The sequence below is a fragment of the Trichosurus vulpecula genome, chromosome 4 (genome assembly GCF_011100635.1).
Source record: "Trichosurus vulpecula isolate mTriVul1 chromosome 4, mTriVul1.pri, whole genome shotgun sequence".
Classification (NCBI taxonomy): Eukaryota; Metazoa; Chordata; class Mammalia; order Diprotodontia; family Phalangeridae; genus Trichosurus; species Trichosurus vulpecula.
In genome coordinates this window covers 1,113,485-1,135,133 of record NC_050576.1, presented here as the reverse complement: position 1 = coordinate 1,135,133, position 21,649 = coordinate 1,113,485, and the positions used below count along the sequence as shown (strand labels likewise).

Sequence of the window (21,649 nt, the reverse complement as noted above, 5' to 3'; positions counted from 1 at the left end):
GGGAAAAGCCAGCACCCTTAGCTTCAGGGCAAATACAAACACAGCAAATAAACACGAATCAACATTCAGATTTCTGTCTGACAGAATCACAACATACAGTTACCAGAGAAGCATCAACATCAAAGCCGGGGAGCTAATAACAGCAGCTGGCCTAGAGTCACACACCACTCCTACTGTGGCTCAGAGCTCCAAAAGAGAAAGCCAACCTCTGCGCTTATATATCCTGTTCAAGGCCAAAGGTGAGTTACACATGCGACTCAACCACATGACCTAAAATCATCACAAAATGCGACTTAAACCCACATGGTCCAAAAGCCTCTGATGTCACAAACATGTCACTCAAACCCATGTAAACTAGCCTTTCCCCTGAGGCAAGGAGGTCATCAAGGACTCCTAATTTAATCAAGGAAACAAAGGCCAAACTCTTCAAGGGCACTTGGTTGAACAAGTGCTAAGAGCCCATCTTGATTCCCAATACAGCCCCAAAGTTAAAAGGAGGAAGAGTACAGAATAGATTGCATTTGCGAAGCTGTGTGCTGCCTTCAGGGATCCCACATTACATCCTGACACAAAAATCCAGCTTGTCAATACCCATCTCTCCTGGTAGCTCTGAATCAGGGAAAATCCCAATGGTTAGAGTCCAAAGCACCAGTGATCCAAAGAGTAACGGAGAGATGCAGGTAGGTACTGCTATATTTTAGCATATTCCCAAGAATGACTGGGTGACAGATGTGCCATAAAACACATTATTAAGGACACATAAGACTGGTCAAGGAACAAGAGCTAGAGATACTAGAAGCCAGTCCAAAGGTTACACCAGTGGATACAGAGCCCTAAAGACCTAGAGTAAGAGTCCAAGGATACCAGGCAGATCCAGCTCCCGAGGATCTATGTCCAAATATGGAACCATCAGAAGGCCATGACAGGCTGTGACCTAGATTGAGGGAGCATTCTCGTGTGTGGGAGCAACTTCAAGTAGCTATTTGTGTACTTCTATGCATGGGGATGCATGTCTCCTTTTCCACAGATGGCCCTCTTTGAGAAATTTTAGGAAACTTCACAACAAAAGCAGCTCGGTTTAATAACTACAAAAACTTTCATATTTAAAAGTAATGTACAACCCTACATATCAGCAACAAAACCCTGCAAAAAGAAACAGTAAGAAACACCCCATTTAAAATGACTCTAGACAGTATAAAATACTTGGGAGTACACCTACCAAAACAAACTCAGGAACTATATGAACAAAATTATAAAAAAACTTTTTATACAAATAAAATCAGATTTAAATAATTAGAGAAATATTAATTATTCATGGGTAAGCAAGGCCAAAAATAAAAATGACAATTTTACCTAAATTAATCTATATTTATTCAATGCCATCCCAATTAAATAACCAAAAAATTATTTGACTGAGTTAGAAAAAAATGATAACAAAATTCATTTGGAAGAACATAAGGTCAAGAATATCAAAGGAGCTAATGAAAAAAAAATGTAATGGAAGGAGGTTTAGCAGTACCAGATTTTAAATTACCAAAAATGTCTGGTACTGGCTAGGAAATAGAAAGGTGGATCAGCTTAACAGTGTAGACATACAATATAAAGAAGCAAATGACTATGGTAACCTTGTGTTTGACAAGAGTAAAAACTTAAGTTTTAGGAATAATAATTCATTATTTAGTAAAAATTATTGGGAAAACTAGAAAGCAGCATTAGAAACTGGGCATAGACCTATATCTTATACTATTTATCAAGATAAAGTCAAAATGGATACATGACCTAGATATAAAAGGAGATATTACAAGAAAGTTAAAAGAACATGGAACATAATACCTATCAGACTTATGGATAGAAGAATGTATGAATAAACAAGAGATAGCTAGCACTGTGATGTATAAAATGAATAATTTTGATAACATTAAATTTAAAAGGTTTTGTACAAATAAAACCAATGTAGTCAAGATCAGAAGGAAAGCAGAAAACGGGGGGAAAATTTTTATAGACAGTTTCTCAAATGAACATCTCAAATCTCAACTATAGAAAGAACTTTGTCAAATCTATATGAATACAAGTCATTCCCCAACTGATAAATGGTCAAAGGATATGAACAAGCAGTTTGGCCAATGAAGAAATCAAAACAATTTACAGTCATATAAAAAATGCTCTAAATCATTATTGATTAGAGAAGTGCAGAGCAGAACAACCTTGAGAGATCATTTGACACCTATCAGACTGGCAAAAATGACTGAAGGGGAAAGCAACATATGTTGGAGTGGCTATGGAAAAACTGGGACACTAATTCATTGTTGGTGGAACTGCAGCCAAACTGAACCCCTTTCTGCCCCCTGAAGACACACTGTGCTTGTCTCCCCTCAATGCTCCTCTCTCCTCCTCTTCTACACCCTGGGTCTCCTCACATGTCCCTGTAAGATCCAGGTACCCTCTACCAATGAATTCTCTTCCCATCATGCCTCCATGCCACCATCTATATCACCAGGCAACAACTCTGAGAGAAGTGAGGGCCCTCTCAAAGAGCTGAGGAGAAGGAAAAGCAAGGTCTGTATAGATAATTCCCCTACAGTGCCTGCATCCTTTTGACAGGACTGAAAGGTACAGAGTCAGGATCCTACTGTTTGAACATTTGTCAATACCAAAAAACAAAGCCTTGCAGGAGGCCATCCTCTTGGGTACAAATGTTAGGACGACATGAGATTCTCTGAAGACTATAGCCACAGAGATAACTATCTAATGACCCTCACATCCAAAGAGACCTATGCTTCCTCGACTGTGGAGGATGCTTTATCCAAGGTCCCTCCAGACCAGAAAGGTCTCCACAATGCTGGGCATCCTCCAGGGCCTCTGTCAAGACATTCGGGATGGCTTAAAATAGACTGGCCTAATAATCCACATAGGAGAGCCAAAGATGGAAAAATGCCTCTGGTCTGGCCAATTTCACACAGAAAAGGTCAGAAATGCCAGGGGAAGCCCAGGGACTGAGGCTACTTTGCAGAGCTCTGGGAGATGTAGACACCAACAGCCACACTGGGTGTGCTCTTCCTCAACAACAAGACCCCGATTCTAGGAAAGCATGCCATAGTGTCTAATTATTAGAGGCCAGGCACAGTCAGTCCCTTTGCTGAGGCTTTTAGAATGGACTAATATTTTTTAAATCCCTACCTGATCTTACTTTATGGAAATCAATAACCGCAACACAATGGTAATCACCTTTTTATTTTAACAGATTAAAGTGAAATGAACCTATAAATAGACAAACAAATGCAATCTAGCCCATCTGCTGGCCATTCTTTAGCAAAGAAACAAAAAGCAGTATAAATTTTCCATAAAAAAGTGTCATCTTTCAGTCATAAAATCCATATCTTAATTCTAAATTGAAGCTATTAAGGAAGAGCTGAGTGGTTTGATTTTAAAATTAATGTCTGTGAAGTAATTGTAAAATTTAATTATATTGAAAATCATCCATATCTTCCCCCATCTGTCTCCCTAGGACAGTCCCCAAAAACAATGACTTGAATCACTCCCTCTGCCTGAGGAGTCAATGTCTGGGGACAAAATGTCAAGGTCAGCATGACCATAGAGTACTGGCTCGAGAAGGTTCCACCTCAGTTTACAAAACCTCTGAACCGAGCTCACAGGAGCTGGAAGCCTGACACTCACAGGGAGACACGGGGCGGTTGTCAACACAATCACATCTCCTCTTTAGATGACGAGAAGGGGAGGGATGGTCAGCTGGGGAAGGTGGGGAAAGTAAGGGCAGGGAAAAGGGTCTAAGTCCTTCAGAAATGAATCTGAAGCCAAAGTTTCATGGGTGGAAAGAGCTTCGGGCTGTTCCAGGTGGGAGGTTTCATGTCGTGGGCAGAATGCCGGCCTTGGAGTCCAGAAGGCTGAGTTCAAATTGTGCTGCTGATACGTGTGTCCCCTGGCAAGACTCTTAACCTGGATATGCCTGCAGAGGAGTGACCAACAGCTTGTGACCTGCGTGAAATGGAGATCCCTGAGCTGACAGAGTCTCTGCTCCTTCATGGATTCCCACTTTCCTATCCCAAGGGTGCAACGATCATCGAACAAGGCACAGCCCAGAGGCCAGGCTTCCAAACAGACCTCTGGACTACAAGTGGAAGGAGGACTGTGAGAATAAACCAGCGCACATGAGCCCTAATGGTGCAATGGGTGACAGGTGAGAGGAACGAAAATACAGGCAAGACCACAGTGGCCATAACATAGTGCCCCACCTACATGAACTGGACTATCTTAGTTACGCACCTTAAAAAAATTTAGCAGGAAGAAATGTGCCCATTATTCAAAGACACAATTTTAAATGAGTATGGGAGTTGTAAAAATACTTTAAAATACTATGAGCCCTGGCTAAGATGATCATAGCCCTAATGGAAACAGTCAGCTGAGATCTAGGGTGCACACACGGCCATCTCTGGGCCCGCACAGGATCGCACCATAGAATGCAACACTCAGACAGGCAGTGCCTGGCCTTTTATGGGCTCAGCCACCTCCCAGGCTCCTTCCTTCTCCTGGTTCAGCTCTCACTCCTAGGTGCCCCTCTCTGGACCGAACCTGAAGAGCCCACCCTGTTGGTTGCTTGCTCCTGCCATTAAGGACACATAGGCCAGCCGGCCACTCCACTCGTTCATTCATACCCAGTCAGACAAGAAGACAGAATTTTATATGTGACATTCACCAGTGTTGTGTTGGTCCATCCAAAGTACCAACAACACAAGAGAATTCCCGACATAGAAAATGGACCTGATTTCTAACCAGATCATCTTCCCAAAGGCACAAACTTCAGTCAAAAGTTGGGTGTGTGTGTGTGTGTGTGTGTGTGTGTTTAATTCTACAGGATACATTTTTAAAAAGAGCACATGGACCTAAAAATTCTAAGAGAGATTCTAAAAAAAAGCCTTTGTTTCCTTTAACAAGTGGGAACAGGCATTGCTTCTAGCAAAACACTCAACTAAAAAAATAAAATTTCTACTTAATAGCGATATTTGGAAAAGACCTAACAATCATAATTAAAAACCACAGAGATTCTGAAGAATTCTGACACAAAGACTTTTAATTTATCCTGTTGGTCCATGAGGGTTTGCAAATCAGCAAGGTCCAAAGGCCATAACCATAGCAGTCAACAGACCGTTTAAAATTATTAGCACATCAGGCCCAGCAGGGCAGCAACTAAGTACTGTTAAAATTACAGTGTGGTGCCTAAGTCCCAACTCCGACCACGTCGCTTTTCGGTGATTACAGCTATGCAGAAAGTACGACAAAGTCACTATAACTGGAAATGGAAAAACTGCTAGCAAAGCATTCACAGTTACACTTTACTTGGATTGATAATGGAGGCTAAGGGAGGGCAAAACTGTTTTCTATCTTCGGTTCCTCAGAAAAATCGCACCCTAATGATCATCTTTGGGCAAGGACTCAGAATGAAGGTTTCTAGAAATTAAGTTTTGTTGTTTAGAAATAAATACAAAAGACAGACTAATTTTGGTCTCACCCTGTTTTATATACTAAGTGAGAAACCTAATATTACACAGTCATAGTTTAATACAGTGCTTTTAAATAAAGGCAGAAAGGCCCAGAATGCCTTAGCACATTGATTCTGTAAAACCTAACAAAAGAAATTATATTTTAAAGATGAAAAAAATCTTGTTTATTTCAAAAATAGAAAATATAAGGCAAACCTGGTGAATTATCTGAGCCACAGGAAGCTGGACAGCGTAATTAAGCGGTTCTGTTAGCTCTTCATCCTTTTGGCATTTGAGGTCACTAGGGAAAAAATGGAAAATATAAAAATTACATAAATGCTCAAACACCTTAAATGCTAATATTATAAAACACAAAGTTAAACATAACTTTAAGTGCCATTTATTATTAAATTCAAATTTAACAAAACAAATGCTCACATTACCCTAAAATTCAGCATTTATCAAACATCTTGGGAAAAATGTTAATAGCAGAGGATAAAATCTAATTTCTTATATGCCAGTAGACCATTCTAACTGCCTCCTTCACATTCCTCTCATCCTCAATGGCCCCCAGCTCTTCTTCAAAGGTCTATATTAGTCACTTGTTGCTGCTTGTCTGTACCCCCCATGCACTTGGAGACCACTGAACATCATGTCTTACCACCACGTGTAACCCCAAGAAGGCGCTGATACTAAAGTGACAGGATTTTGTTTCAGAGTAAAGTCTCAGGGGCATTAGAGGCAAAGGCAATTCAGCCTATTCTTCTCCTCCCAGGCCCAACTCAACCAAGAGAAAACATGGGAAATGAAGAGAGCCCTCTAACACACCTGATGGATCCCTTGTGATGACATTTGGGGACACCATGGACAAGAGTCTAATAGGCACCGATGGGCCTCAATCTACATTTACAGGAAGGAAGAACCAAACAGATGACAGTGGATTGTAGATCCATATCCATATTTGACTATATAATTATGAGTGAGTGCAGATCCCACGGGACCTACTATTGGATCTACTACTGTCAGCATCTATGGCAAACCTACAAGCGAAAACAAATCTTCAATTAAGTGATTCTATGCTACACATTCTATGGTTCTATTTAAATGAATGGTTTTTTTTCCTAGTGAAATATAAGATCCCAAAACAAAATAGCAAACAAAGCAGGAGGCCTTAGTTATAAGCAGTCAATTTTCCCAAAATAAAGATCATTCTGACCCTATTTTACTATACTACTTAACTGTATTGAATATTAAGAAAGGCCCTCAACAGAGGGAAAACACTAACATAGTGATTTTTTTAATTAATAAATTTTATTCATGAGCCATTCTCAGAGAACACGTTCTCTCCCTGCTCCTCTTTCACCAAAGAGACCTAATTAAGTAACGTCAGACAGAAGTGGGTGCCGCTGCTAAGACTGCCAAATGGTTCTCCCTTTGGAATTGATGTTCCTGTTTCATTTTACTGCACCGTTGAGTCTGTTTTTCCATCCAATGCCGTGTCACCGTGACTTTACTATAATTCATTTCACTCACCCTCAATGATACCCAGTATCAAGAACCAAGTCAGGAAGACCAAACCATAGCAAAACTGGGAGGTACAGAAACCCAGAATCTGGAGACAGAGGGCATGGGTTCAAATCCTGGCTGGGTGACCTTGGGCAGATAACTGGCTTCTCCTCTCTCACCCTCCTTCTGCTCCTCTGTGAATGGAGAGAGCTGGAGTGACCGGCCTCTGAATCTACATGATTCCCCGCCCTGCATGGGCAATGAGGGCCCTCAATCTTGCCTTTCCCTCCCCAATCTAAGAATCCTTCATTCTCAGGTATAAAGGCCTTACCCAGGATTCTCCACCCTGAGGCCTCCAAGGCAGTTCTCTGCGGAGGACTTCTGGTAAAAACATGCACAAGAGTTACACAGGATACATTGGCATGAAGATTTTTGTCCACACCAATGAAATCATGGATCAAAGTATCAAAGTAATTTATAAAACTGCAAACTGATTTAATAATACAGGCCAAGGGTGGAAGAAGGCAGAGTAATGATTTACAATCAACTCCACTTTATCCTGCAGTCCTTGGGAGCAGGGGAAGGGCAAGACAGAGAGAGGATAACTGAAGGGCTAAAAAAACCTTCTCCTACCACCACCACCTTTTCTAAGAGCATTTTAAACAATGTGTGCAGCTGACTTGAGATCGATTTCCTTTCTCTTCTCTTCCTTCTCTCTGGTGATGATGACAAACACTGAAATGGCCACAACAGCAGTCGGAGGAGCAAGGTTCAAATCTCCATCCCCCCATCCTGCCTGATTTCAACCTCGAGCAAACACTTCACTTGTCTGGGGGTGGGGGAGTCTCCTCAGCCATAAAAATGAGGGTTTAGACTCAATGGCCTCAAAGGCCCTGCCCAAGCTGGGTTGGGGATCCTACCATCCTAGGAAGGAAACGTGAACAACAAAGAGCCAAATCAATATTCTAAGTCCTAAGTCTTTCTGCTGTGGGCTTGTTGATGAGGTACATGGGGTCATGTACACATGACTGGATACATAGGGAGAGCCAGGCTTTGGACTCTGACTGCAACAACATCGAAGATGGCTCTTGTGTGTGTCCCACTGAATGGAAGCCTACAGTCTTTAGTGATTTCTTCCATTCAAGTTCTCCTTGGACAGTGGGCCCTAAATCCCTCCCCCGCATGCCCAAGTGCCATGCACTATGACATACACGTACGCACTGTGATAAACATCCAAAAGAAAAAGAATCCCTGTTCTCAAGAAGCCTACATTCTAGGAGGAAGACACAATGCAGAAAAGGGATGGCAACCAGACAAGGGCGCTCTGGGTACTTGTGTGGAGGGAGCATAGGGGATTCACCAGAAATGCCCTTCAGAAGCAATGGTAGTCATCAACCAATTGCTGGTCACAGTGAGAGGCAGTAGGGAAGAACAAGGGAGGAAAACAAAGAGCAGCAGGGAAGTGGGTCAGGGGCCAGCTAGAGGAGGTAGATCAGGGGAGTTTGCCCTGACTCATCTGTTAGAACAAACCAGCCCCTGGGCAGTGGTTCAAAAGCTGAAGGAAACTGAGGCCTGGTCTCAGGAGGTTTGGTGATGCAGAGAGGGAGAGAGGGCTGGCTGGGATGGGGAGCCTGGCCTGGGTCTGAAGCCAGCTAGCTAGCATGGGTAAGTGAGGTCTGCTTACACTGGCTAACATCAATTAGGGCAGGCCAGCCCCAAGGTAGCTGCTGGGCCTGGGCAGACACACAGATAAGTAAACACAATGAATACACAAAGGTACCAAAGGAATTTCAAGAGAGACAGACCAATAACAATCGGTAAGATTAGGAAAGGCCTAATGGGTGAAACCAGGAATCCCTGGAAGTGATGAAACTGCCCTCCATCAGCTCCCAAGCTGTGCTCCTCTCTGCAGCCAGTGACTCATCAGTACTTCTGCTCCCATGATCCATCAGCACCAAGATGTCTCTCCCTGATTGCTCTTCTCCCCTTTATGAGCACCAATTACAGCTTAAAACTTCCAATTCCCCTCTCTCCAGAAAGGAGTGTAATCTCAGGATGCTGATTAATCCTCGGCCTCCATTCTGTTTATTTGTCTTTCTAGCTATCCTCCAGACCACTTTTCTTTGGCTGTTGCACAAATTCAAGGTTGCTATGGAAACACAAACCGGCACGATTTTAGTGGTGGTGTGGGTGGATCTTTGGTCTTGTCTTTGCCAGTGTCTGACTTTCTTATTAATGCCCTGGATAGAACTTGGGTATTTGATGACATTGGTAACCCCTGCTTTCCAACACTTGGTATTTTGATGCTCTCTTCATCTAACGTTATCAATCAACAGACCAAGGTCCCGGCACTATGTCTCGATACCGAGGATGTTTCCTTGCCTGTTGTAAAAGCCGGCACCAACGTTGGAAATAACTCAGAGGCCTCATTCCGGGATGACGTGAACCCTGGGGTTTTTAAAGACCACAGGCACTGCACTGCAAGTTCCAAGAAGTCCTGCCATGATGGGAAGGCGTGGACAAGTCCAAGAGCTAGCAGAGATCCAAAGCCTGGCCCATGATGGTGCTAGATTGTTTCAGCAACGTCACTACCAAGACTGTTGACTACGATGTCTGAGGCTCTTTGATCAGGTGATGGAATGGTGAAGTCGGAGCCCTTGCACCAATGTTGGAATCACTCGGCTTTAAACAGGTCTTTACTCTCACAGGCTTTGTGAAGGAGAGAGCAACACTATTATTACCTCCTTTTACAGACAAGACCCCAAAGGACACCTAACAGGAACAAATCCTCTAACACGCCCAACGTCACACAGAGTCGAACTGGAAGCCAGATCTCCTGACTCTGAGGACTGCCTATGGTTTTAGACGCTGCAGAGATCAAGAGTGAATAGGACAGGAAAAGGCCGCTGGACTTGTCCATAAAGATAACTAAGGACTCTGGAGAGAGCCGCCTCAGTGTCCTGATGGGAGTGGAACTAGAAGGACACTGGAATGAGTGGGTGATAAGAAAGCAACAGAAGCAAGCGTAGACTACTCTCTCTAGGCCAGGGCTGTCCAAAATGCAGGCCACATGCAGCCCACAATGCGATTTATGCAGCCCACCTACAAGCATAGAAATTTACATAAATGCTTTAGTAAAGGAAGCCAAGCTATCACCGAGCTCTCACTAAAATGGCAAATCAAAATATACTGTCTATTGTTTCAATAAAAACCTAAGGTTGGACAGCCCTGCTCTAGGCCATGAAAGTGAAGGGGAGAACAAAAATCCGAAGGTGGCATGAAGAGGAAGTAGAGTCATGGGTGCTTGGTTTGGGGTAGAGGATCATGTTTGTAGGCTCAGCAGAGGGCAAGATATGGAAAATACAGAAGAGAGGCAATGATTGATGAAGCCACATTACAGAGGAGATGGGACTGAGGTCCGGGTTATTGGAACAGCTGTAGCCTAATGGAATGCACCCTTTTCCTATGGGAGAAGATAATGAGGAAAGGTGCCCATGATATTACCCTTTGTGGGTTGAGGGCTTAGAGATTCTGGTGATTCAAAGGAACAGTATCAGGGAATCATAGATTTAGAGCTGGCATGCACCTGAGAGGTCATCTAGTTCAGTCAGAGATAAAGAAACCAAGGCCCAGGGAACCTGGAACACGCTCCCGGTCACTCAGCAAGCAACCAACAGAACATGGATTGGACCCAGGTCCGCAGACTACAAAATCCTGTGTTCTGGACCCCTCAAAGTCAGTTACATCATTTCACATTTACTATGCACCATGGTCCCTAGTTTCTATGAGGAACCTGAGGCTCAGAAACCCAGGAGAGGCCGGTCACTGGCAGCACTGCCCTGAGCAGGAGCCCCTGCGCCTACATACCGACACCAGTAACACGCACGGCAATGTGGGGACAGCGCGGGCAGACATCCTAACTGCAATCCCCGGCTCTTTTCATCACCCCAGGAGAGTAGAAAGGAGAAAAGGAAGTGACAACGACTTCAAGAAAGGCTCGACACAGGTGGCCATTCTCCCCCTTTAAGCACCGCAGTCATTTACTCGTTGTTTCCACTTTAAAATTCTAAGTCAAAATTTTACCCATCTCTCTTTTTCCTGAGGATCTGAATCCATCCACAAACCCCCAACTGGACAGTGGAGCAACATGTTTCCAAATAAAATAACCATTAGTAGAAGCTAAGAAACAGAAAACAATACAATGAAAACTCAGCACCCCAGTTGGTATGAAGGGGAAAGACCTGAGGTTCCACCTCAAGGGCTGAGATTCAAGGCACTGTCCACTGGTGGCTGTTCCGCTCTGAAGTCCCCAGCTAGAGCGCAGAACTCCAGCATGGCAGCCTTCTTCCCATTCAGTGCCAGTGCTGGAGTCATACTTTGGATAAATTTGGGGTAACCGTTAAAAAACAAACCTGGAAGGCTTGAGGCTGAGACGTCATCATGCTTGAGATGAAATGAGCCAGCAATTACCATTCTGTAAATATGAAGATGCTACAGCAATCCAAGAGGACTCGCCTAGCAAACCTAGCTCCTAAGTGCACACCAAGCAGACGAGTCTCAGAGAGGGGGACAAGACAAACCTAGTTCACACGTGCGAAGGTTATTCTGGGGAAGAGGGATCTGCTTCATTCTCACTGGCCACAGAGAAGAAAACAAAGACTAGAGGATGGCAGGTGCCAAGAAATGAATTTCAGTGTGATTAAATGCAGTCTGAGCTTTCTAAATGTCAGGCCTCTCCCACAGTGGAATGGGACGCCTTGGGATGAGAGGTGCTCGGGCCAGGGCTTTACCAAGAGTGACTCTTGGCTCACTGTGGGGGGGACTGACGGCCTGGGGGGGCCCTTCCAGTGCTGAGATTCCAGATGGAGCATCACAAGTCGCTCTGACCATATCACTCCACTGAACTCCTCCCCCCAAAGTTACCAGTGATCACTTTCTTCCAAGCCAACGGCCTTTTCTCATCCTTCTGAGCATTTCTGCAGCATCTGACGTGGTGGACCTTCCCCTCCTCCAGGGTGCTCATGACTGTAGGTCCTCTCCTTTTTCCTCCCAACCATCTGATGGCTCTGGCCAAAGCCTCCTTCAGAGAGGGCTCGGAACTATCCAGCTAACTTCATTTCCCATCTTTATGCAGATGCAACCTTAGTCTCCTGGGCTCTCGTCCCAAATCCCCAAATGCCTATTGATCACTTTGAGCTATATGCCCGATGACTGACCTCAAACTTTACATGTTCCAAAGAGACCTCACTTTTCTTCCAATCCCTTTGATACCCAGAGCATCCCCATCCTTAAATTCACTTGGGTTTGCAACCTTATAGCCATCCCTGACTTCAATCTCGAGAGTGCCACATAACCACTCACTAGTTAAGTCTTGACAACCCTACCTACCTCAACAACACCTCTCACATCCCTTCTCTTTGTTCCCTGGGCCACCACCTGGTTCAGACCCTCAACGCCTCTCACCTGGATTGTTACAACAGCTTTCTAAATTAGTCTCCTGGGGTTAAGTCTCTCCTGTCTTGAACTCAATTTCCATTCACATGTCAAAGTGATATTATTAAAGCACAGATCAGTACACGTCATTCCTTGGCTCAAAAAGCTCATGGGGGTACTTATTCCCTCTAGGATAAACTACTAAGACTTAAAAAGCCCTTTACCATCTGGCTCTGACCTACCTTTCCAGGCTTATCAAACATGACTATCTGTCATTCACTCTATGATCTGTCCAGGCTGGATTTTTTTGCTGTTCCTCATACATGTCATTCATTCTTCCAGCTCTGAGCCTCCACAATGGCTGGCCCTATGCCTGGAATGCCCCCTCTGCCCATCCCTGGTTGTTGGAATTCCTGGTTTCCTTCAAAGGTCAGCTCAAGCACCACTCCAAGGAAGAGGCCTCTTCTTAACACCCCAGATGCTGTGGGGAGTGAATGCCCCCAAATTATCTCATATTTGTTTTGTGTATTCCTAGATCAATATCCATCTATCCACACCAACCTATCTCTATCTGCACATACAGAGAGAGAAACAGACATGTGGTTTCCCCTGAAGAACATTAAGTTCCTTGAGGCCCGGGGCTACTTAACTTTTATCTTCCTATGCCCAGTGCCCAGCACAGCCCTGGCACCAAGCAAGTTTCCAATGAATGCTCATGGCCTAACTGCAGAACCATGCTGTCTTCTACCCTAGAGAAAGGGCACCATCTTGTGGGGTCTCAGGATATTGCCATGAAGATCCATCAAAGCCACAATCAGTTTCACAACTACAAGGCACCAAAAAGGTTGGCGGTAGGAGCTGCGGTTCTGGCCTCCAAGGACGCCCACCCACACTGGCGCCCTCTGCCCAATTGGACCAGCAGCCTCTGGATCAGGCACAGACTGCCCATACACTCTGGGTCCTGGCCAGTCCCTGCACCTCTGCTTTTGCCCTATGGCTCCATCACTATTCCTGATCCATTAACAAAAATCCCCTTCCCCAGGCCTCTCTGTCCTGTCTAGAATGCCTGACCCTATTAGAATGAGCTTCCGGAGGGTAAGGATTTAGTTTATATTTTTATACTTTAAACGTAATGAAATATAAAATACTCTAATATTTCTATCATCAGTGCCTGGCAGCCAGGAGGGCCTTTTTTATTATATTGTGAGTATTATGTTTACGTAATGTATAACGTAACAAAATGTTTAATATTTTGTTTTTCCATTCAAATGATTCTTGATGCCTGTATTTCCTTGGTCAGATGACTTACCCTTTGCGGATCTCGGTTTCCTCATTTGTAAAATGGATGGGCCTCCTGGTCCCTTGCCCTCTCTATCCGTGACCTTGTGACCCCACAAACCTCAAGCACACATAAGTGTGTCTTTCGGCAGTCACTGAACAGGCCTCTCCACTCGTTGCTTAGAAAAAGGAACAGACCAGACAAGTAATATCCAGAAGCAAACCAACCCAACGGGCCAGCATTTAATAAACTCAAATTACTATGCAAAGGACTCCCTATTTGACAAGAACTATTAGAAAAACTAGAAAGTAGCTCAATTTGTAGCAGCATCCAACAAAATCAGCTCCAAACAGTGGTGTGGCCTACATAGAGGCCTACATATCATTTTGAAAAATCAGAAAACAAATGGAAGACCCTTTTAGAGTAATGATGATCACAAAAGTTAAAACCAAATCTTTGGGTATATGAAATTTTAATAAAACAAATGTAATCATAATAGGAAGAGAACTATTGAGTGGGAAAAAAATCTGCATCAAGTGTCTCAATCAATCAATAAACACTTATTAAGCACCTATTACGTGCCAAGCACCATGCTATGTGCTAGGAATAAAAAGTGGCAAAAGACAACCTCTTCCCTCAACCAATCTAATCTCTGAAAAACTCTGATATTTAAGACATAAAGGGAAGTGACAAAGACCCCTAAGCCTAAGAGTCATTCCCCAAAAGGTAAGTGAGCAAAGGACACAACCAAGAATCAGAATCAGTGAAGGACTAAATGAAATTCATGCTCCAAAGCACCAACACCAAGAGAAACCCAACCCTCCCGTCCACACTCATGTGACCGACTGGGGCCACTGCCCTCCTGGTGGGGCTGTGAAATGGTTTTCAACAAGAACAGAAAGCGTGAGGTTCATCCCTTTGAGCTCCAAAAAGTACTCTGGGAAGTACTCGGTGGGGGTAAATACTAAAAGGCAGGCTTCCTGGAGACAAAGTAATGCACTGGAGAAAGCATGGGGTGTGTGACTAGGATGGGACAGTCCTTCACCATCAGAAACCAGTCCGGCTGCCCCCCACATTCCCAATGGCCTCCATCTCTGCTCCTCCTCATGAGCTGAAGGAATCTTTCCCCAACTTCTCCAAGCTCCCCGGAGCCTCGCTGGCTGCAGCCAGGAAGGCCTTGGACTCCTCCTTCCCACACCTTCCCTGGCTTCCTGGGCCCTCCCATCTTCTCTCATCCCCTCAGGACCTGCCTGCCCCTTTACTGAAAAACTAAAATTGAGATAATTCTAGAGGAGCTCCACCTTCCATCCCCTTCATCTCAAAATCTCCTGGAATCCTCCACTCTCTCTTCCCTTCTCCAAGTCTCTTCCAAAGAGGACATCCCTGGCCTCGCCAAGGCTATGTTGGTCTCATTCCCTCCTAACTTCTCACCTCCTGTCTTTTACTAACCTAGCTACCATCTTAGTAGCTCATGTAGTAACTTACAGTAACTGAGTAACTCATGACTGGGAAACCTCCTCATCTTGCCAGCCCCGATCGGCCTTAGTTCTCACTCATCAATATCCTCTGCCCGTCACCCCTTCACCCCTCCACGGGCAGGACAGAGGTGTCTTGTTTCCCATCTGCCTGCTCTCAATTGAAACGTCTCCAGCTTCTTCCTGCGTCCCTCCCTGGCCCCCACCCTCACCGCTGAGCAGCTTCCCAGGCCTGCCCCCACCCTTTCTGAGCTTCCTTTTGTGTGTCTTTCCCCATTAGACTGTAAGCAACTCGAGGCTGTCTTTCTTTTAGGGGTATTTATTTCCCCAATGCTTAGCACTGAGCCTGGCAAATAGAACTTGCTTAATAAATGCTAATTAACTGATGCCTCAGTGTGTGAGGTCCACTTTACTTATGGCAGCCAAAGTAATTTTTCTTCAGCACAGATCTGACTCTGTGACTAACATCCTCAACCAAGCCCAAGAGCTTCCTTTTGCCTCTAGGATCTAACACCCAGTCCGGTTTAGCTCCGAAAGCTGAACACAAGCTGGCCCCAATCTACATGTCCAGGCTCAGTGGATATCACTCTCCTAACCTGCTCTTCCACCTGACACTTCATCCCCAATCTCCACACCTTTGCACTGGCTGTCCTCCATGCCTAGTGTGCCCTCCCTTCTCACTTGTGCCTTGAAGAGTCTCTCTCTTATTTTAAGGTAAAGCTCAGGCACCATCCAAGGCATGAAGCCTTGGGTGACACCCTTTCTCCCCAAATGCCCTAAATTTAACTACTTGTTGTGTGTATCCATACACATGTATAATGCACAAGTGTAGGTATAACTTTAGTCATTCTGTATTCATTATTTACTTATTTATTATGTTATTCTGTATGCTTTTATTATCTCCCTCAATTTGAATATAAACTCATTGCAAACAGGGATGGTCATTCTTCGTACTTGTATCTCGCCCCACCCCTACCTCCCGCCTAACACAAAGCCCAGTATTTAGTAGGCAATAAAGTCACTTCAATTCTAAATCTGAGTTGAAAGATGGGAAGTTTTACATGAACTGATGAAAAGCAGAAGAACAATACACCAAGTATATACACAGGAATTTAGAGTCAACATTGAAAGGCGCCTGAAATCCAATCCCATTAAATATCTGATGTCAGTTCCTGGAGTCAGCCGATAAGACCCCTTTCTCTTCGCTCAGCAGAGATGGGAAGGGCTATGGAGTCACAACTTTGCAGATACTGACAGAAATGGCCCATTTTCCTTTCTACTATTGGTGGGTTCCGTGCATGTGTTTTGCCGGGGCGGGGGGGGGGAGGGGAGGATTTCCCCCAAGTAAGCACAAGGAAAGGATGGGCATAAACAAACTCTGAGTCCCTGCAACCCTGAGCCACTCTGGTCTTTGTGCTATCCATGGCAGCAGCTGTTTGCTGACTTCTCAGTTTCCCTGAGAGCGTCTGACAGGGGTGCCGGCTCTGATTTACACCATGCCTGTTTCCAAAGGAAGAAAAGAAACCAAAACGTAGCCAAGTCCCAACCCGAAGGCCCATGGGGCTCTCACAAGCTGGTGGAAGCCCAAGTTCCATTAGATCCTCCCTCTCTGCAAAGACAAGGCTCAGGCCAAGGCCACAGAGGGCCCATCAGAATGCCAGGCGACTTTCAAAGATTTCTGGAGGTTCTGAGAGAGGAGTTGGTGGATGAAGCATCTACACTAGAAAGAGCATAACTCTTTAATGTACTGAAAATAAATTCATCAGTAAAATGACACCAAACTTCATGTTCAATGACACTTCATGTTTTTTTTATGGTTCAAAAGGTATCCTAAGGCCTTGGAATGCATCAGGGTCATAACTGCATGCATGCATGACTATTATTATTATTACTAAATTCAGTTAATTCAATTTAAAATTTAAATTAATTTAATTTTAATTAAAGCAAAAGGAGCTGTCCAATTAATGAACTTCCAGGTTGCAGTTGCTACAACGGTTTGCTTAAAGTTACAATTGGATTTGGTAACAACCCGGGTCATCCCCTGCTAAAACGCTAATGACTCTGCTCCTCGCAGGAGAGACCAGAACTGAAAAGAGCTCGGCTACTGTTTGGTTTTCCTCTATCCCAGCCCAGGCGTACTCTGTAAAGCATCAATGACTCTGACCACTCTGGGGGGAGGGGAACACTTCCCGCTTTAAGTCACGTCTGACTCTGCATGGCCCCACCTGGGGTTTTCTTGGCAGAGACACTGCAGTGGTTGGCCATTTCCTCGATCAGCTTGTTTTACAGATGAGGAAACTGAGGCAAACAGGGTGGAGTGACTGGCCCATGGTCATGCAGCTGAGAAGTGTCTGTCTGAGGGGAGGTCCGAACTTGGGGAGATGAGTCTTCCTGCTCACTGGGCCTCCCAGCCACTCTCAGTCACCCTCCGCTTAGCGTCAAAAACACTGGGGCAGACCCAAAAGAGATAAGCACTAGACATGCTCTTAAAAAACACATCAAATCCATACTCACATAGAGAACATGGTTCCACACTGACAGCTCCCTGGAGGGACTGGACTAAAAACGTCTGGCTCTAATTAATCTTCTTATTCTTATTTATTATTTCTATATATCATATAGTTTATATATCATTATTATTATTATTAATATTATAGTCAGGGTCCTGCCCATTCGCATGAGAGATCATTTTGCCTTTGGTCAATGCAGCCTCTTAATAGAGCTCTTAAGCAGTCCGAGTAATGATTAAAAATAAGACAATCTGACTCTTCTCCAATGAAAAGCCCTCTGCACAAACAAAATCAATGCAAATGGCCTAAAAAGAGAAACTAGCAACTGTAGGGAAAGCTTTGAACCAGATTTCTGAGGAAAATTTAACATTCTAAATGTAGAAGGAATTGATACAAACATGTAGGATCAAGAGCTATTCACCAAGGGCCTAGAAGAGTTCTCAAAAGAAATGCAAATGCTCAAGAACCACACACTAACAAGAGAAATGTACCGTCAAACATCTCTGATGTTTCTTCCCACATACAGCAAATTATCAAAGATAATGGATATGGATAAATATGGAAATAATGAACGTTGAAGGGGCTATGGGAAAAGAGGCAAACTGATACCCTTTTAGTGGAGATGAGAATTAGGGCAATTATTTTAGAAAACAATTTGCAATAAAATGAGAAAAGGCATTAATCTTTTATGCACAGTGACCCCACTACTGGCCTGTGTTCTACAGAGGTCAATGACACAGAGAGAGGTTGCATGTATCCCAAAATATCCATAGCAGCATTCTTGGTAGCAACTGAAAACAAAGGGAGCGCCCATCAATTAGGGAAAGACTGAACAAACTGCCTGACATGATGTAATGAAACAGCAATGCACTAGAAGAAACTATGAATGAGAGAAATTCGTAAAAACATGGTAAGACTTGTGAAAATGACAGAGCCAAGGGGAAAACATATCTATGACAACAATAGCCCAAATGGGCAGCCCAGATGAAGTGTCACAATTCTGGAGAATAAATGATGAAACCAAGCTGACAGCAAACGCGTGAGATGTGGCTTTTCTGTGGCACAATGGAGAGGTCGTGCAGGCGGCACATTGGGAACGTCAGCAACTATCAGAGGAAAAGACAGGCAGACAGACAGTGAGAGTGAGAGAGAGACAGAGCGAGGAAAGGAGGGAGAGAGAGATTTAGAGAAAGCAGTAGTTCCTAGGAACAAAAAACAAGTTACACCAAACTAACCCAGTCACTGTTGGAGTAGGTAAGAACAGCACAGACACTGTCAATGTGTCAAGTGCCCAGCTTCACCCAGCAGACAAGCCCAAACTAGGACAAACTCCCTGGGTAAGCCTTGGACCCCAGGCCCTGAAGCACATGTGAAGGATGGCAAACATTCTTCCTCTCTCTAACATGTCAACATTTATTCCTTTTCCCCCCTGGACCCTGGACCCTCTCCATATACTTGCTTGTTTTTCATATTTAAATGGTTCCCTTGGTCTCCTCATAGGAGCCTTCGGAACAAGATGCAGACCTGGGCTACGTGACAGCACTTAGTGGGCTTCATAACAATGTAAATGAAACAACCATAAGATTACTGACCAATGGGTTGATGCCAATCAAAAGAGCTCTCCTGAGGTGCCCCAAAAGTGACAAATAGCAGAAAATACTATGACTCCAGCAGAAGCGATGGGGTCTAAACTGTGCTAAGAGATTTCTACTGATGACTAAAATATGCATAGTTGACTGAATCATCAATCCTATACAGGGACATGCTTGCACTAAATATTGTGTTATTGTTATAACATTAGTCTTTGCTTCAGGCAACAGGCCTATTTCTGCAAATGTGTATAACCATACTTTTGGCAGTCAGCCGGTAAACATTTATTACGTACCTACTATGTGCCAAGAGCTCTGGGGGGAGTGCTGGAACACAACCATGAAAAAGAAAAGCAGTCCATACTCTCAAGGAAGCTGGGGGGAGGAGGGGAAGTGACCCAGCTGGGACCTTTTGCGTCCTATCAGAAGGAAATGAAGAGACAGTCCGCCTGGGAGCCGTCCTTAAGCAGAGGCTTTGGGAGGCGTTCTTTGCTCCACAAACCACACAGTTTTCTAAACCCAAACTATTTCACTCATTGACAAATTCTAATTTCAGAAACGTAAACCTTCATTTCTGATTAATCCTTAGTTGGCAGTTATTCCCAATGTCTTGGCGTTGGGGAGAATATCTTCAGTCTTTGTGGCTTTTCTATCTTGTTAGAGAAGATTTAAGCAAACCAGGAAAATGACCCTTGAAAGGAATTTCCTCCTCCAATGAAAGTGTAAATGATCATCCTCCCCTCACCCCCACCCCCACTCTTTCCCTTAAAAATAACCTATTTTGTCAATTAAAATCTAGTGTCCTGGGCTCTGGTAAATCAGACACAAGTATCAGCACAGAACAAAACATTTTCCCCAATTGTTTAAAGCACGAAGAGCATACAGGACCAAGGATCTTTTTCTCTGGTCAGGAATACTCAGAAACACATCTTCTACTAGGCCCTCTAGCCAACACCTCAATCTATCACCTTTCTTCAAAAGGAACTGCTCTAGCTGTCCGTATGTTTAATGTTACTGCCATCTTCTGGCCAAAAGGGCCTTTCCAGATGTTTCCAGGGCCTGCTCAAGGATGATAGGCTGAATGGAGTGCCAATCACCATTTTTCATGTTTGCTAGCAGTCTGAACAGATTCCAACTGCTAGCTTAATGACATTGTAATTCTAAGCCAGAAACTCTCCAAATCCTCCATGCAATAAAAAAAGTTCATTCGCAGGGGCAACTAGGTGGTGCAGTGAGTACAGCACCAGCCCTGGAGTCAGGAGGACCTGAGTTCAAATCTGGCCTCAGACCCTTGACACATGTACTACCTGTGTGACCTTGGGCAAGTCACTTAACCCCAACTGCCCTGCCCAAAAAAAAAAAAAAAAAGTTCATTCGCTCTTCCAGGATGCTATGGTACCAATTGGTCCAGTATCCCACAGGCATTGGGATCCCATCTCGGGCATCCCATATAGCTCAAGAGGCCATCTCTCATATATGGCACAAGAAAAGAGCCCCTGCTGGCACATCGCACACAGTCCCATTCCTAGTCACTTTGTAATACCATGTTTATATCTAGTTTCACAACATTTACTCTTCAAAAAAAGGACTACGTGGGACCTAGGCTTCCAGGAAAGAGAACTCAAACTCACTTCATCTTCAGAATGTTGACATCTCCTTGACATGAGCAATACCTTTACATACTCTCCATAAGCAACAGTTGAGAATCACAGCCTTCATCATCAAAGTCTCTGAAAATCTCTTTTCATAATTTTCTAGGATAGTACGGAATGACTACTATAATCAGATCTCAATTCACATGCTTTCCTATATATTTTGTTCATTTTTTAAAGTCACTGTCAACTACAATACCATTTAGGTACAGTAACGGACTTAAAGAAAAGCTCCCCAGCTGCCTCTGAAATTAATTATTCAATTGCTCAAAGTAATATTAAAAAAATTCAGTAAAAACTATTCAAGTCACAAAAATCATAAATTATTCAATGATCAATTTTTGATATTTTATAAATCAAGTGAATCAAAATTGCTTAGTCAATGAAATTTATAAATAAATAAAACTGAAGCTACATTTAGGAACAAGAGTATGCCGCCAATGGCCAAAGGTCTAGCTACTGAAGACAAGGCTACTTGCCTAATTACTTAGAAAGCTGAAAAAATCCATCCATTGTTCTATGGCCAAGTTCCAGTGAACCTGTGGGACTGCCCACCAAGATCCGTGGCCCCATTTTCTCAAGTATTTCCACTAAACTGCTATCATGTTGGGTGAGAGATATTCCACTGTGCTTGAGTGCCTCTCTTGGCATCAGGCAAGTCTATAGGGACCTTGAATTTACAGCATCCCATCTGCATTAACTAGTCTTGG

General features: G+C 43.9%; 1 protein-coding gene across 2 annotated transcripts in view; it reads right to left on the bottom strand.

Moving 5' to 3' along the window:
- PIGK (phosphatidylinositol glycan anchor biosynthesis class K) overlaps positions 1–21,649 on the bottom strand; it is an 86,014-nt gene that overhangs the window by 26,415 nt on the left and 37,950 nt on the right. For both annotated transcript variants that reach the window (XM_036757876.1, XM_036757873.1), the window contains exon 10: positions 5,712–5,796. In XM_036757876.1, coding sequence (XP_036613771.1) covers positions 5,712–5,796 — 85 coding nt within the window. The remainder of the gene's footprint in view (positions 1–5,711; positions 5,797–21,649) is intronic.